The 13,730-nt window shown below is 39.9% G+C and overlaps 1 protein-coding gene across 1 annotated transcript in view; it reads left to right on the forward strand.

Annotated features, from left to right (window-relative positions):
* The first annotated feature begins 1,788 nt into the window (after nucleotides 1-1,788).
* Nucleotides 1,789-13,730, forward strand: part of LOC102865441 (low affinity sodium-glucose cotransporter-like) — a 95,914-nt gene continuing 83,972 nt past the window's right edge. The window contains exons 1-5 of the mRNA XM_006894820.1: nucleotides 1,789-1,923; nucleotides 2,830-2,901; nucleotides 7,487-7,591; nucleotides 9,605-9,664; nucleotides 11,094-11,198. Coding sequence (XP_006894882.1) covers nucleotides 1,789-1,923; nucleotides 2,830-2,901; nucleotides 7,487-7,591; nucleotides 9,605-9,664; nucleotides 11,094-11,198 — 477 coding nt within the window. The remainder of the gene's footprint in view (nucleotides 1,924-2,829; nucleotides 2,902-7,486; nucleotides 7,592-9,604; nucleotides 9,665-11,093; nucleotides 11,199-13,730) is intronic.

The raw sequence follows: 13,730 nt of genomic DNA on the forward strand, positions 1-13,730 counted from the left end.
GTCGCTATGAGTCGCAGGCGACTCGACGGCACATAACAACAACAACAACAATAAGGATTTGATTCTTACAAGGTCCCATTTTATTTTATTCTCTCCTGCTTCTAAGTGTTTCATTATCCTTAGAAGTCTGTTCATGCTGTGGGTTAAGCCTTCTAGAGTTGTTCCTAGATGTTCTCTGATGACTTCATAGTCTTTGGCTTTACTCCTAGGTCCCTGATCCACCTTGAGCTGGTTTTTGTTTATGGTGTGAGGTGTAAGTCTTCTTTAAGTTTTCTGCTGATACTTTTCAAATTTTGCCAACACCATTTGTTTCCCCACTGAACTAATTTCATCTCCTTTTCAATTATCAGTTGACCATATGTAGATAAGCTTGTTTCTGGGTTCTTAATTCTATTCCATTGATCTATGTGTCTATTTCTTTACTAGTACCATGCTGTCTTGACCATCATGGCTCTGGAGTATGATTTGAGATGAGGAAGTATGATGCTTCCTGTAATAGTGTTTTACTCATTTGGGGTCTTTTTCCATTCCAAATAAAATTGGAAATTGCCTTTTCCACCTCATTGAAGAATGGAATTGGTATCTGTTTGTGAATTGTATGATATTGCACGAGTCTTCCTATCCACAAGCATGATTCATCCCTCCATTTATCTAGGTCTCTTTTTGTTTCTTGTAGCAATATTGGGTAATTTTCTTTGTATAGGTCTTTTGTGTCTTTAGTTATATTTGTCCCCAAGTGTTTAATCTTGTGATTATCTATTGTAATTGGTATTATTTTTCTTACCTCCATTTCAATATTCTTTTTGTCACTATAGAGAGATTGAACTGATTTTTGTATGCTGATTTTATATCCTGCAACATTGCTAAATTGGTCAATGATGTCTAATTGTTTTCTTGGCAGAGTGGAGGGGCAGCGAAGGAGAGGAAGACCTTCTGTGACTGGAGCAGTGGGAATAAGTGCGTTTGAGATGGCTAGATTGGCACAGGATAAAAGAGTGTTTAGAGCTCTTGTATATATAGGGTCGCTATGAGTCGCAAGTGACTCGATGGCGCATAACAACAACAACAACAACAATTGTACTATCATATCATCAGCATACAGAGATAGTTTTAACCCCTCTTCGCCAATTTGGTAGTATCTTTCTTTTGGCATACTAACATTTCTTTTGGCATTTCTAACATATATGTTGGTTGTTTATGGATGGTGGTGTTGTTCTGTGCCATCGAGTCGCCTGTGACGCATAGCAATCCTATGCACATTTTGCTCTGAACCTTGCCGTATCCTGGACCAGTATCATCAGCTCTGACAGATCTAATCCCATTTCTCCAGTCACTGAGTCAATCCATCTCATTCTGAGTCTTCCTTTCCTGTGCTGTCCCTCCAACCTACCAAGCATAATGTCCCTCTCTAAGGACTGGTCCCTCCTGGCCACGTGCCCAAAATACATGAGACAGAGCTTCAGAATTCTTGCCTCTAGGGAGCAGCCTGATTTCACCCTCTCCAGCACATACCTGGGTGTTATTTAAGTCTTCTACTCAGGGACTCTGTACCTTCACCTTCAATTCTTACTTAAATTCTGGACCTTTATATCTCATTCTCAGCTTCTGCTTAGACCAGCAATGATTGCTGGAGAGCTGAGGCCTCAGAACTCTGCTTCAAAGAATAGGTTTAAAGGTCCTGATGCCATGCTCCAGCTCTGACATTGTGCCTTCTCTGTGGCTGATCATTAACTCAGTGCTTATATAAGGAAGGGACCACTGTGGGTGGCAGAAGGACTGCCTGCAGCCATGGCCAGCACGTTAAGTCCCAGCACCACAGCGGTGACTCCAGAGCAGCCTGCTGTATCAGAGCGCATCAGAAATGCTGCTGACATCTCTGTCATTGTCATCTATTTTGTGGTGGTGATGGCAGTTGGGTTCTGGGTATGTGAGAGCTCACTAATTACTTAGAGTGGGCACGAAGACTGGAGTAAAGGTATTCTATGGAGGGAGGGATGTGGAGTGAAACCAAGAATTGTCAGACATTTCTCCATCTTTCCATAAAAGTCATTGTGTACATGTGTGATAATAATAAGAATTACACTTAATTCTGGATTCCTTTTCTTCTCCTAGAAGTCGCACTATTTTGAAGAGAAGACTGGGAACAATAGACTTCTAATTGTCACCTCCAGTGACTAGTATGAGTGAATAGGAACTTTATTTTTATCATCTTAACAATTTTCTTTTTCTTTGTTGTCTGCTCACTTTCTTTCACCTTGTTGACTTGGGTGCTTAATCTTTCATTCTTCTTTCAATCTTTCATACTCTCATTCTTCCCTTTTAGTAATAAAGTTGAGGCTGCAAATTTTCTTTTAAGCCCAGTGTTAATGGTATTTCACTTTGAGTAAATAAAAATACACAGAGAATTTATGACAAGAATTGAGAAGTGTGGTCTCTCAAATTCCTTCCTAGCCTGGGTTTTTAACAACACAATGACTATACCAAGAGGCTGAGATTGTGAAAAGGGTACTGGATAGAGAAATTCATATCTGTTGTTCATAGGGTTCTTCCTCTAGCGCGCTGTCCCTTCACCCTTTCAAGCATGATGTCCTTCTCCAAGACTGATCTCTCTTGGCCACGTGCCCTAACAACAACCAACAACCAACAACCAACAACAGCAACAACAACAATACTGTTGATAAAGTCCTTAAGCAGGACTTGAGTTGCACAACAGCTTCCAGGAAATCATCTCCTCTTTAGAAGTGCCGAAGCAGTACTTTCTATCAGCAGCGTGTCCAGGCATCCCACATGTGTCTGAACTGACCCTCATCTGTCTTCCTTTCTGCTCAGGCCATGCTGAAGACCAATAGGAGCACTGTAGGAGGCTTCTTCCTGGCTGGTCGAGAAATCTCCTGGTGGCCAGTAAGTGGGCTGACATGTCTTGAAATTAAATATGGTGGTTTATTTAGTAGAAGTTAAACTGCTAACTCAAATGCTGTACCTCTCTTGGTGGTTTGAATACACCAGTAGCTCCTTTAAAATGAGCAATCTCCCCCTTGTGTGATTTATATTTTTAGAAACCCAATAGCAGGTCAACTATGAGTCAAGACTTAATGGTAGGTGGGGCAGAATGTGGAAGGAGGGGGAGAGGGAGAGAAAGTGGAGAGGGTAGAAGGGAGAGGGGAGAAAGCATAGAGGAGAAAGGAAGGGAGGGAGAGAGGGAAGGGGGGAGAGAAAGAAAGAAAGAAAGAGAGAAAAAGAGAAAGAAAGAAAGAAAGAAAGAAAGAAAGAAAGAAAGAAAGAAAGAAAGAAAGAAAGAAAGAAAGAAAGAAAGAAAGAAAGAAAGGAGAGAGAGACGGGAAAGGGGAGAAAAAAGAGGGAGGAAGGGATGGAGGGAGGGAGAGAGGGAGGGAACCAGGGAGGGAGGGAGGAAGGGGGAAGAGGGAAGGAGAAAGAGAATATATATGAAAGGGCATGAAGAACATAGGCTAATAATGATGCTTATTGAAATACATTAGCTGTCTATTTTTGTCATCAACATTTTTAAGCACAAACTTCTGGAATTTGACGACCCTCATTCTTTTTTCAAAAGAAGCCTTGGTGGCGTAGTCAATTCAGTGTTGTTTTAATCTGCTGAAGATTCAGTCGTTTGAGCTCACTAGCCACTCCAGAGCACAGAGGAGACCGTTTCCTCTCATAAAGATTTACAAACTTGAAAGCCCATTGAGTCAGAATTAACCAGATGGCAACGCGTTTGGTTGGTTGGTTTGTTTTTTTATTACTATTACCATTACCTTATTTATTAATTTTTATTACCTTATTTATTACCTTAGTTCTGTTCTCCCTTTTTCTTTTAATTAATTTTCTACCTTACATTCGTAATTACCCTGGTACATCCCTTCTTTGTCCCAATCATGAGCTAATTCAGCCCATCTTGTTTGGATATAGTCAACCTTTCTGGGTGTTTTCCATTAACCCTCAGTCAAGAGTTTCTTCAACTGAAAGCCTCATGCATATTTCTACCCTTTTGGTAATGTTTTTAGGTGCCATTGAGTCAAGTAAAATTCAGAGATACTCTATGAACAACAGTTCTGAATCTTGTGCTATACTGTGCCGTCCTGTGAATCTCTGACACTTTCAAGCCCATTGCCATAGTCCCTGTGTCAGTCTACCTGGTTGAGGGTCTTCCTCTCCTTTCTCAACCCTCCATCTTTCCAAGCACGATGATGTTCTTCTCTTAGCAATAGCGTCTCCTAGCAACACATCTAAATTATGTGAGATGAAGCTTGACCATCTTTGCCTCCAAGGATCACTTTGGCCGCACCTTCTCCAAGACACACGTTTGTTCTTTTGGCAATCCCTGGGCTCTTTTCCAGCACCACAATTCAAAGGCATCAATGCTTCTTCTCTCATCCAATTCATTATCCAGCTGTAAGCAGCACAGTAAGATCATGGTCTGATTCAGGCTCACCTTAGTCTTCAAAATAACATCATTGCTTCTCAGCAATTTGGTGAGGTTCCTGACTACAGACTTTTTCAGTGTAACATGTCTCCTGATCTCCTAACTGCTAATAACAAGCATATTGATTGTGGATTCAAGTAAGATGAAGTCATTGACAGTTTCAGTCCTTCCTCCATCTATCATAATGTTGCCTATTGGTCCAGTGGTGAGAATTTTTTCTTAATGTTGAGATGTAATGCATAGCGAAGGCTACAGTGCTTGATCTTCTGCAGCAAGTGATCCTCTTCACTTTCAACAAGACAGTTGTGTCATCTGCATATCAAAAGTTACTGATGAGTCTTTCTCCAATCCTGATGCCACATTCTTCTTTATAGAGTACAACTTCTTGAATAATTTTCTCAGCATAAGACTGAATAGGTATGGGTAAATGATACAGACCTCACACACACCTTTCTTAATTTTGAAGTAGTATATCCTTGCTCTGAATAACAGTTTCTTGGTCTAGATATAGATTTCACATAAGCACAACTAAGTGATCTGGGGTTCCTGTTCTTCTCAATGTTAGCCATAATTTGTTATGATCCACAGGGTCAAATGCTTTTACATAGTCAGTAAAACACAACTAGACATTCTTCCTACCTTTACATATGTGGTCTTAAATATTATAGCTGATAATGGATTGTGTGTTTCCCTTTGGTGATACTAATACCAAGTCCTTTTAACTTTTGTCCAGCTGATGTCCAGCTATTTTTTTGGGGGGGTCTCTGATTGTAGCAGAAGATGCGACTTCTCTTTTAAAGCGCTTAAAGTGTCTGGTTGTAGGGAGAGTGCTAAGTTAAGTGAATCAGACAGAGATACGGAAGTCTTTTGGTGTCCAATCAGACAGTATTTTCTTTGGTGATCTGGATTATTTTTAGGAAATATTAAGAGATAAGTTTCAATCACATATGTCTGAGTAGGAAAGGTGAATTTTACAGAGGGCTGGAGAGATAAGAATAGAGAGCTGTGCACTTGAGGAGTAGTTACTGCTGGGGCCTTACACCTCATTGCAGGTCTGTCAGGAGTAGGACTCCTTCTTGTCCACTCATTTGTTATTGAGAGACTTTGGGGAGGTGATGCAATGGAAAACGTGATGCGTGGGAAGAAGTATCCAGAACTAGGATACTGGAGAGAGATGTTATTACTCTTCAACTGTGGGTTTTTTTAGTTTATTAGAAGAGCAGAAATTGATGAAAGATTTAAAGTTCTTGGGTAAGAACAGGCTTTTTTCTGGGTTGGAGGTAGATAGGTCAGTCAGTGCTCTCTTAAGGCAACAATTGGCAAGATTTTTTCTGTAAGGTGCCCAATTATAAATATTGACAATTTTTTTGAGCCACATACTCTTTGGACCACAAGACACAATGCTGTTGTTCTAGGACAAAAGAGTTTTTGATAGTGAAAACATAGTGAGTAAGGGGGCTTCAGCTTCTGCCTTTTATTCACTTCACGAGAGGATGAATCCTAGGTTATGACATCTATTGATGAGCATCACCAGCTCACAGCCAATTTCTATGAGGTCAGAAATTCCTTCCTCAAGTCACATTCTAAACTTTTTTGCAATTCTTGCATCTGCCTTTTCCACATCACTTCCTATTTCTTATTGAGTTTAATAATTCATTGCAACAACCACAAAGAACTCAGAGGGAACATCCATGATTATGGGATAAATAAGAAAAGTAACAAGTCACAATTCGGATTCAGGAACAACTCAGGATACAGTGCTTCAGTTGGATGGCAGTCTCTCCTAAACCATGTGAATAGGCAAGCTTTTCTCCCTCTTTGATCCTCAGACTGGTTGTTTTAGCTTCTACCCTGCTTGGCAAATCTAGTAAAGTACTTTTAGTTTTGGCAATTAAGTATCCAGTGGTAACCCCACTCTGTCCACAAGCCTAGCCTGGAAGATGCTCAGCTCTAGATTTGTGGTCCACAATCTTGCTCTCCAAAGGTAATTACTCCACCAGCAAACACTCAATGTTCTGTGAAATGGGATCTCAGAGCACTGTCTTATACTGGTTTCATCATTTCTGTCACTTCATTTGCCACCACAGCTTCTATCATCTGCTCTCATGCCATGTTGTATTGATTTTCATGGTCTTAAGCCACGTCTCCAGTTTACAGCACTCAGTTCCTGATTAGCATAAATATCTCAGGCTCAAAAATTCACTACACTCTTTGACTCTTCTTTCTGGATTGTAATGTGATTCTGCTATGGCTCAGTTTAAGTCTGGTGGGATGGCAAAAGTGACTAATCCCTATGTTAGTGCTCTATACAAACTATTTGCCTGATCCCAGTGGAAGTGTGGAAGTGTGCCATTTATTTTATTTATACTTTCCAGTCTCATTGGTGGGACACAGATAACTCAAATTTGCACAATTCTATTCAGTCATATGGTGATATTGTGGCTAGAACAAAAATGATGAGTAATTGATTCACCAAATCAACAATAAGCAATTAAGTGTGACTGTGTTACAATAAAATATTATGTATGCATATTAAAATTTTAATATTGATAGAACTTTCACAAAACATTCTTCTTCTCTAGATTTTTTAAAATAGCAAAGCATGTAAAAACCATTCATAGACTAGGGGCTATTTTTGTCAAGCATTGATGTATGTCTTTAGATGTAGACATCATGCTGGGAAAGGTAGAGATTCAGTGAAATTGAGGAAGACCCCCAACAAGACGGACTGACATAGTGAGTTTGAGCAGGACTGAGATAATTAGTATAGCATAAAACAGGGCAATGTTCAGACCTGGTGATGTCACCTAACAGCAACAACAGCAGGTTAAGGGCCACACAAACAAGTAAACGGCAGATTTAATGCACAATCATAATTTGCCACCTGACTTGATGACACATAACAACAACAACAGCAACAACAATAGCAACAGCAGCAGAAGCAAACCCAACAAGGATTAGCAAAGGAAGCCTCCCATCTATTGGTTATTTACAAGAATTTTGGTTTGAGTCTTTAATTTCTGATCCTGTTTTCTTGGATTCCAGATGGGTGCTTCCCTTTTTGCCAGTAACATCGGCAGTAACCACTTTGTGGGCATGGCGGGGACTGGAGCAGCCTCAGGCATCGCTATTGCAGCATTGGAATGGAATGTAAGTCACATCATGATTTTTTATTTTCAATGAAGTCTTTTTACATTTTTTCCCCCTCCCAAAAGTCTGTATATGAGAAATTATATTTCGGTTTGATTTCTATTTTTACCTCCTCCTCATCCATTCTCCCCCCCCCCCACCTTTGTTTTTTACCATGGAGACCTAAAGACATATGACCTCACACAATTTTCTTCTTCTAAGCTTTTGCTTATGTAGTTATTACCATCAGGAATGCCATTTCTATCTGATTCAAGGCCATTTTCACTTGAACTTTATGACCACTTCACCTCTGAATTATTTCTCTCCTTTCTGAACTAATTACACTACAGGTCTAGTTCTGAATAAGATGCAAAGTATGATAGCAACAACAACAACAGCAACAAATAAATTAAAACCATACTCCTTTCTTTTGAAGAATTTACATCCCTGTGGCAGTTCATATGTGCATTCAGTAGACCATAATGAGTTTACTTCACAGAAGGTCAACTTTTGTGTAGTGAGTGTATTTCACAGATGGGGATAAGAGGTGGGGTATGACTTAGTCAGTGAAGCATGAATGACACAAGAGATTATAGCTACGATCTGCAAGACTTTATGATTGATTTACCAAGTGTCTTAATGTCATTTTACCAGTAGACACTGTATCTTCCTAAACAGACTCTAAATTTTTTAAGACTAGAGACGATTTTTTCTCTCCCACTCGTAATCTTCCATCATTCTACACATGGCTGTGTACGTGATGAATGTGCCTTAGGTATTTCTTGAGGTGGTTGAGTCTGTCCTCATCATTTCAAGCATTTATACAACCATAGGGAGATGTTTACATAGGAGAATATGTATTGATGATAGTGGAAGTATAATCAAGCCAACACTTGACCTTGAGTTATAAATGCCTGCATCTGTTGGATATTTTGCCCCTAGTTATTCTTAGAAAATAGAAAAGATCCTGGGTTGGCTCTTACTATCAATTACATGGATAGAAATGCCCCGTGGCTGAGTACAGGTGATTACGAGGCTGCATGGTCTCCAGCTGAACATTTTATAGCATGTGACTTTAGACTTCTTTATCTCTATTAGCCTCAGGTTTCCTCTCCATGAGACAAGACTAGATCCTTTATTGTAGCTACTCCACCTGGATCTTGTGAAATCAGCATACAGGATGGCTCTCTGTAAATATTACATATCAATACAAGATTATAGAAACATCATTATGTTTCATCAAGATAGGGAAAGAGATAAAGATTATTATCTTCAACCTTTCTCTTATTACTTTTCACCCTACTTAGACCTTACCGCTCCAAGGTTATTTTATTTTGACAAAGATCCAAGCTGGGATCTGATTCTCTTTATTAGTTTTTCTCTACACATATGTTGTCATTTATCTTCTATCCATTTTTCTCTACACATCTTTTGCCATATGTTGAGTTCCTAGGCACTGTGACCTCTGAATCATGGAAACAAGAAAGGAATTTAAAGTTTCTGTCTGTTGTTGTTGTTATGTGCTGTTGAGTCACCTGTAACCCATAACTGTACAGCAGTTCTGAACCTGGCCCTGTCCTGAGCCAATCTCACTAATTCTGACACACCAACCCCCATTTCTCCAGTTACTGTTTCACATCCAGAGTCTTCCTCTCCTGTGTTCTCCCTCCACCCTTTTAAGCATGATGTCCTACTCCAAGTACCAGTCGCTCTTGACCACAAGCCCAAAGTAAGTTAGACAGAACTTCAAAATCCTAGCCTCTAAGGAAAAACTTGGTTTCACCCTCTCCAAGACAGACCTATTTATTTTCTTGGCGGCCCATGGTATGCTTAAGACTCTTCTCCAGCACCAGAATGTAAAGGCATCGATTCTTTTTCTGTCATCCTTAGTCACTTGCTACTGTGTCTAGGAGACATAATAGGATGGTGTGTGCTGAATGCAAACAAACTGGGTTTTTTCCACACTCAGATTTTATAAAATGCTAAGATCTACAACAAATCTTTTAAACTTTGCTCCCTTCTTTCTTCCTGCAGGCTTTAGTGATGTTGCTGGTTCTAGGGTGGATTTTTGTCCCCATATACATCAAGGCAGGGGTAAGTATCTTCAACAGTGCCCATCTTTCTGGTGCATTTCATCCATTCATTTATTCATTCCGTCTGCTCAGTAATGATGCTTAGGAAACTGGCATTTGTTTAGTCTATTTCTATAAATATACAGACGACCAAGACCCAGTTCCTTTCCCTCAAGAGACTCTCAGTGTATACTGTGCCTGCAGCAAAGGATAAATCATTGATGGCCATGACCAACGACGGTAATAGAGTTGAACCCAGCCTGGTTCAGGAAGCCATGGACCAGACATGGGCTTCAAGAAATGAGCTTCAGTGATTACCTGAGTCTAGTTTTGAGGAGTAAGTGTTAATTCTATAGGTAGAAAAGTGAGATTATGGAAGATTGGAGCAAACAGTAAAGAGAGATTGTAAATCATGAAAAGATTTCAAATTTGGGAGGTCAAGTGTACTTATGGTTCATGAGGGTAAAGTGTCAGAACCCTTGAAAATTGGCTTTTTTAGCCATTGCATTAGCCCCCTTTGTGGGGAAGCATGGTCTCCAGCTACCTTAATTGCAGATACATGGTCTTGTAAATCATGTCGGGCCAATTTAAGAGCATGCTTTCCACACTGTGAGAAATGGTGGTGACGATGGAGGAGAGATTGTGAAGAGATGACGGCATTGCTGTGAAGAAACTTGACATGGTGTAACCTGAGGGACCTTGAAGATAAAGGCCATGGCTAAAGGTTTTGCTTTCTGGATAACTGAAGGAAAAGCTGATTTGTAACCGCTCTGAGATAAAATTTGTTGAATGATTGAGGAAGCCAGAGGTTTCTTGTTTTTGTGCTGTTGAACTGAACCTGGACTTACACTAGTAGAGGAATTGTGCCTGGTTAATCTGGCTTGGGACTGCTGGACTAAATATAGGATATCCTTTGCCTCCCCACTCTCCAACCTATTTCCCTACTAAACCCTACAACTGAGTAAAGTCTGTGAGTCTTGCAGTGAACATTGGGCCCAATGTTGGTAAAAATAGGTGCAGAAGCATGTGGCGTGGCATGCCCAACCAACTCTGTAGCTACTTTTATGGTGCTCAGGACATTATTGAGGAGGACAGTTCCATATAGTAAAAGGTAAAAATAGTTGCTGAAGTATGCAATATGGCATTCAGTTCATTTGAAGCCCAGAGACTAGGGCTAGACTGTAGATTGGCATTGGAGACTGGGCAGAGTGGTCGGAGTCTGATAAAACTGTAAATGTCAGCGCTGAGGATGTTGTTGTTGTTATGTGCGCTGAGAATACATTAAAAAATTCTCTGACCCTAACTCCTGGGCTTTGCTGCTCTCCCAAGGGGTCATTTCTTCTCTTTTTTGTGTTCCCAAGTTGCCATGCACAGCATGTGACCACCTGGCAGTGCTTAGTAAATGTAGGAGGATCCAAATGTGCTGAATCTTTATTGTTTTGTGTTTCTAGGTGGTGACCAGTCCGGAGTATCTGAAGAAGCGCTTTGGTGGGAAGCGACTTAATATCTACTTCTCTGTCCTGTCCCTCTTCTTCTCCGTGATTTTGATGATCTCAGTGAGTTCTACATCTCCTGTTAATTTGATTTTCATTGAGTGCTATGATGAGGCAGAATGCTCTGATCAGAAAGCTTGAGGAGCAAACATTACAACTTGAGCTATGTGGATTTCTTAACAAATTGGATCTATCAAGTTACTGTGGCAATATAGAAACTTTAGAAACTCTGTTTGTAGACTCACATAGCTTAAACAAAATGGTTGCATACAATCATTCACTTACACTGAGTTTCACTTACAGACATTGTGTTTTATACAATTATATATATATATATATATCGCTTTAAGGTTAAGTCTACCTTCTCCTTAAGGATATATAAAAAATGTACAAAAAGAACAAGGTATCTCATTCAAGCAGCACTTTACTTAGTAGCACTTAAGAAGAAGACCTCTCTGGTCTCTTGCCACGCAACATTCTTTTTTCCAAGGACAGTGTGGGTATATAACTTTTTAAAAATTTTAATTAATTCCCCCCCCAACTTGGCTACTAACATGAAAACCAAAGAAAATGTTTTGCCTTGTTTTATACTGAATTTTCTTAAGCTCACTCTATTTTATATAATATTGTCCTGTGCTAAAATAATCGGAAAAAAGTTCAAGAGATTATATTCCTTGGAGATATCAGGAAAGAGGATTGTAAATAGTGGTGTTTCCTTTTTCCCCCTCCAATGAAAATTTACAGAGACTTTGGATTTCCATTCATTCACTGTTGCACTTTTCTCCCTGTCTACCCCTCCTCCAGTGTTTCCTTTTTAAAGTTCTTTTTAGTTGGGCTTGTAGAAGAAAAAGAAAGAATAAATCATTTGCTGCTCAGCAGCAGTGAGCAATGAATTAACCTGGATGTTTAGAGCTCAGACATTCGCCTCCATGTTCGTGAGAGAAGCTGATCCTCGCTATCTACTTCTGTTGAGCTGATTCTTTGTAATAAGTAAACTAAGCAGTGAAATAGCTGGGTCATACGCAGTTTCAATGTTCAGCTTTCTGAGGAAACTCCAAACTGCCTTCCAGAGTGGTTGCACCATTTTACAGTCCCACCAATAGCGTGTGGAAATTCCACCTCTCCACATCCTCTCCATCATTTATTGTTTGCTGTGCTGTTAAATTTTGTCACTTCTAGTGGGGTGAGATGGCATCTCTTTGTGGTTTTGATTTGCATCTCTCTTATTCCCAGTGATTTAGAGTATTGCTTACACTACTAGGAATATATTCTAAAGAAATAAGAACTGAGACGCAAATGGAGATTTGTATACCAATGGTCATAGCAGTGTTATTCACCCTTGCAAGAACAGCCCAAATGTCCAACCACAACTGAATGGATTGAGAAATTGTAGTACATTCACACAATGGAATACTATGCAGCACTCAGGAACAACAATTTTGAAAAATACTACATAACTTAGGAGAGGCTGGACAGCATTATGCTGGACACACTAACTCAGTCTCATTAGAAGAAATACTGCATAAGACCTTCATTGTAAAAATAGAAGGATAACTAGTAAAACATGTGTGGGGCCCAAAAGGGGCAAAGGGTGAAGCAGAGGGGTGTGGATGGTTAGCTGTGAAACCCCAGGGTTGCACAATTTGGTGGGTAGAAGGAGGGGGTGAAGGGAATGGGAAGGATCTGGCTGGGACCTGAAAAGACAGGGTAATGATGAGCAAGGTCCAGTGGTTATTAACTTTATAAAACAAGACAAATGGGAAAAATGGGAATGATTATATGAAACACAACATGAATGAAGAATAGTGTGAAACACAATGTATATGAACTTTGTAAGCAAACTAATGTTGTTGTTGTTAAGTGCCGTCGAGTCATTGGTGACTCATAGCGACCCTATGAACGAAAGTCTTCGACACCTGTGTGACTTTCATCCTTTCTCCAGGTTCATAGGGTTTCCAGAGGCAAGCTATTTATGGAAGTGGATGCCACTCCTGCTTCCAAGCTAGTTTTAACCAGGGAGCACCACTAAACACTGTTCACCATGGGTAACCATTATCACATTTGACACGTCAGTGTCATGGTGTTCAGCTTCACAGCAAACGCAAGTTACCTCTGTATGGCAAGTGGACACACCAGAGCTATATGACTGAGAAGAATGTTTCACCAAAACCAATTAATGACAGACCTTAGGGCCGCGGATTAGAGTCACTCACCTTTGGCTTGGTAGCATCACTTTCGGTCCACTAGGCCAACTGGTCTCTCTCTATGTTGTTAAGTGCCGTCATGTCACTGGTGATTCATATTGACCCTATGAATGAAAGTCCTTGACTTTCATCCTTTCTCCAGGTTCATAGGGTTTTCAGAGGCAAGCTATTTATGAAAGTGGATGCCACTATGATGGAAAAAAAAGTAAATTAACTTTTCAGATTAGATGACATGAACCTTTCTTTTCTTCTAATTTTATTTTATTAACTTTAATGAACATTTACTGAGATTTTTGGATTTCCATTCATTCATTGTTTCATTTTCCTCCCTGCCCAGCCCTCCCCACCCCAGTTCATTCTTCTCTTTGAAAAGTAAAAGAAAAATTCTTTC

This window comes from Elephantulus edwardii, unplaced genomic scaffold (genome assembly GCF_000299155.1).
Source record: "Elephantulus edwardii isolate Elephantulus edwardi_28Jun2011 unplaced genomic scaffold, EleEdw1.0 scaffold00151, whole genome shotgun sequence".
Taxonomy (NCBI): domain Eukaryota; kingdom Metazoa; phylum Chordata; class Mammalia; order Macroscelidea; family Macroscelididae; genus Elephantulus; species Elephantulus edwardii.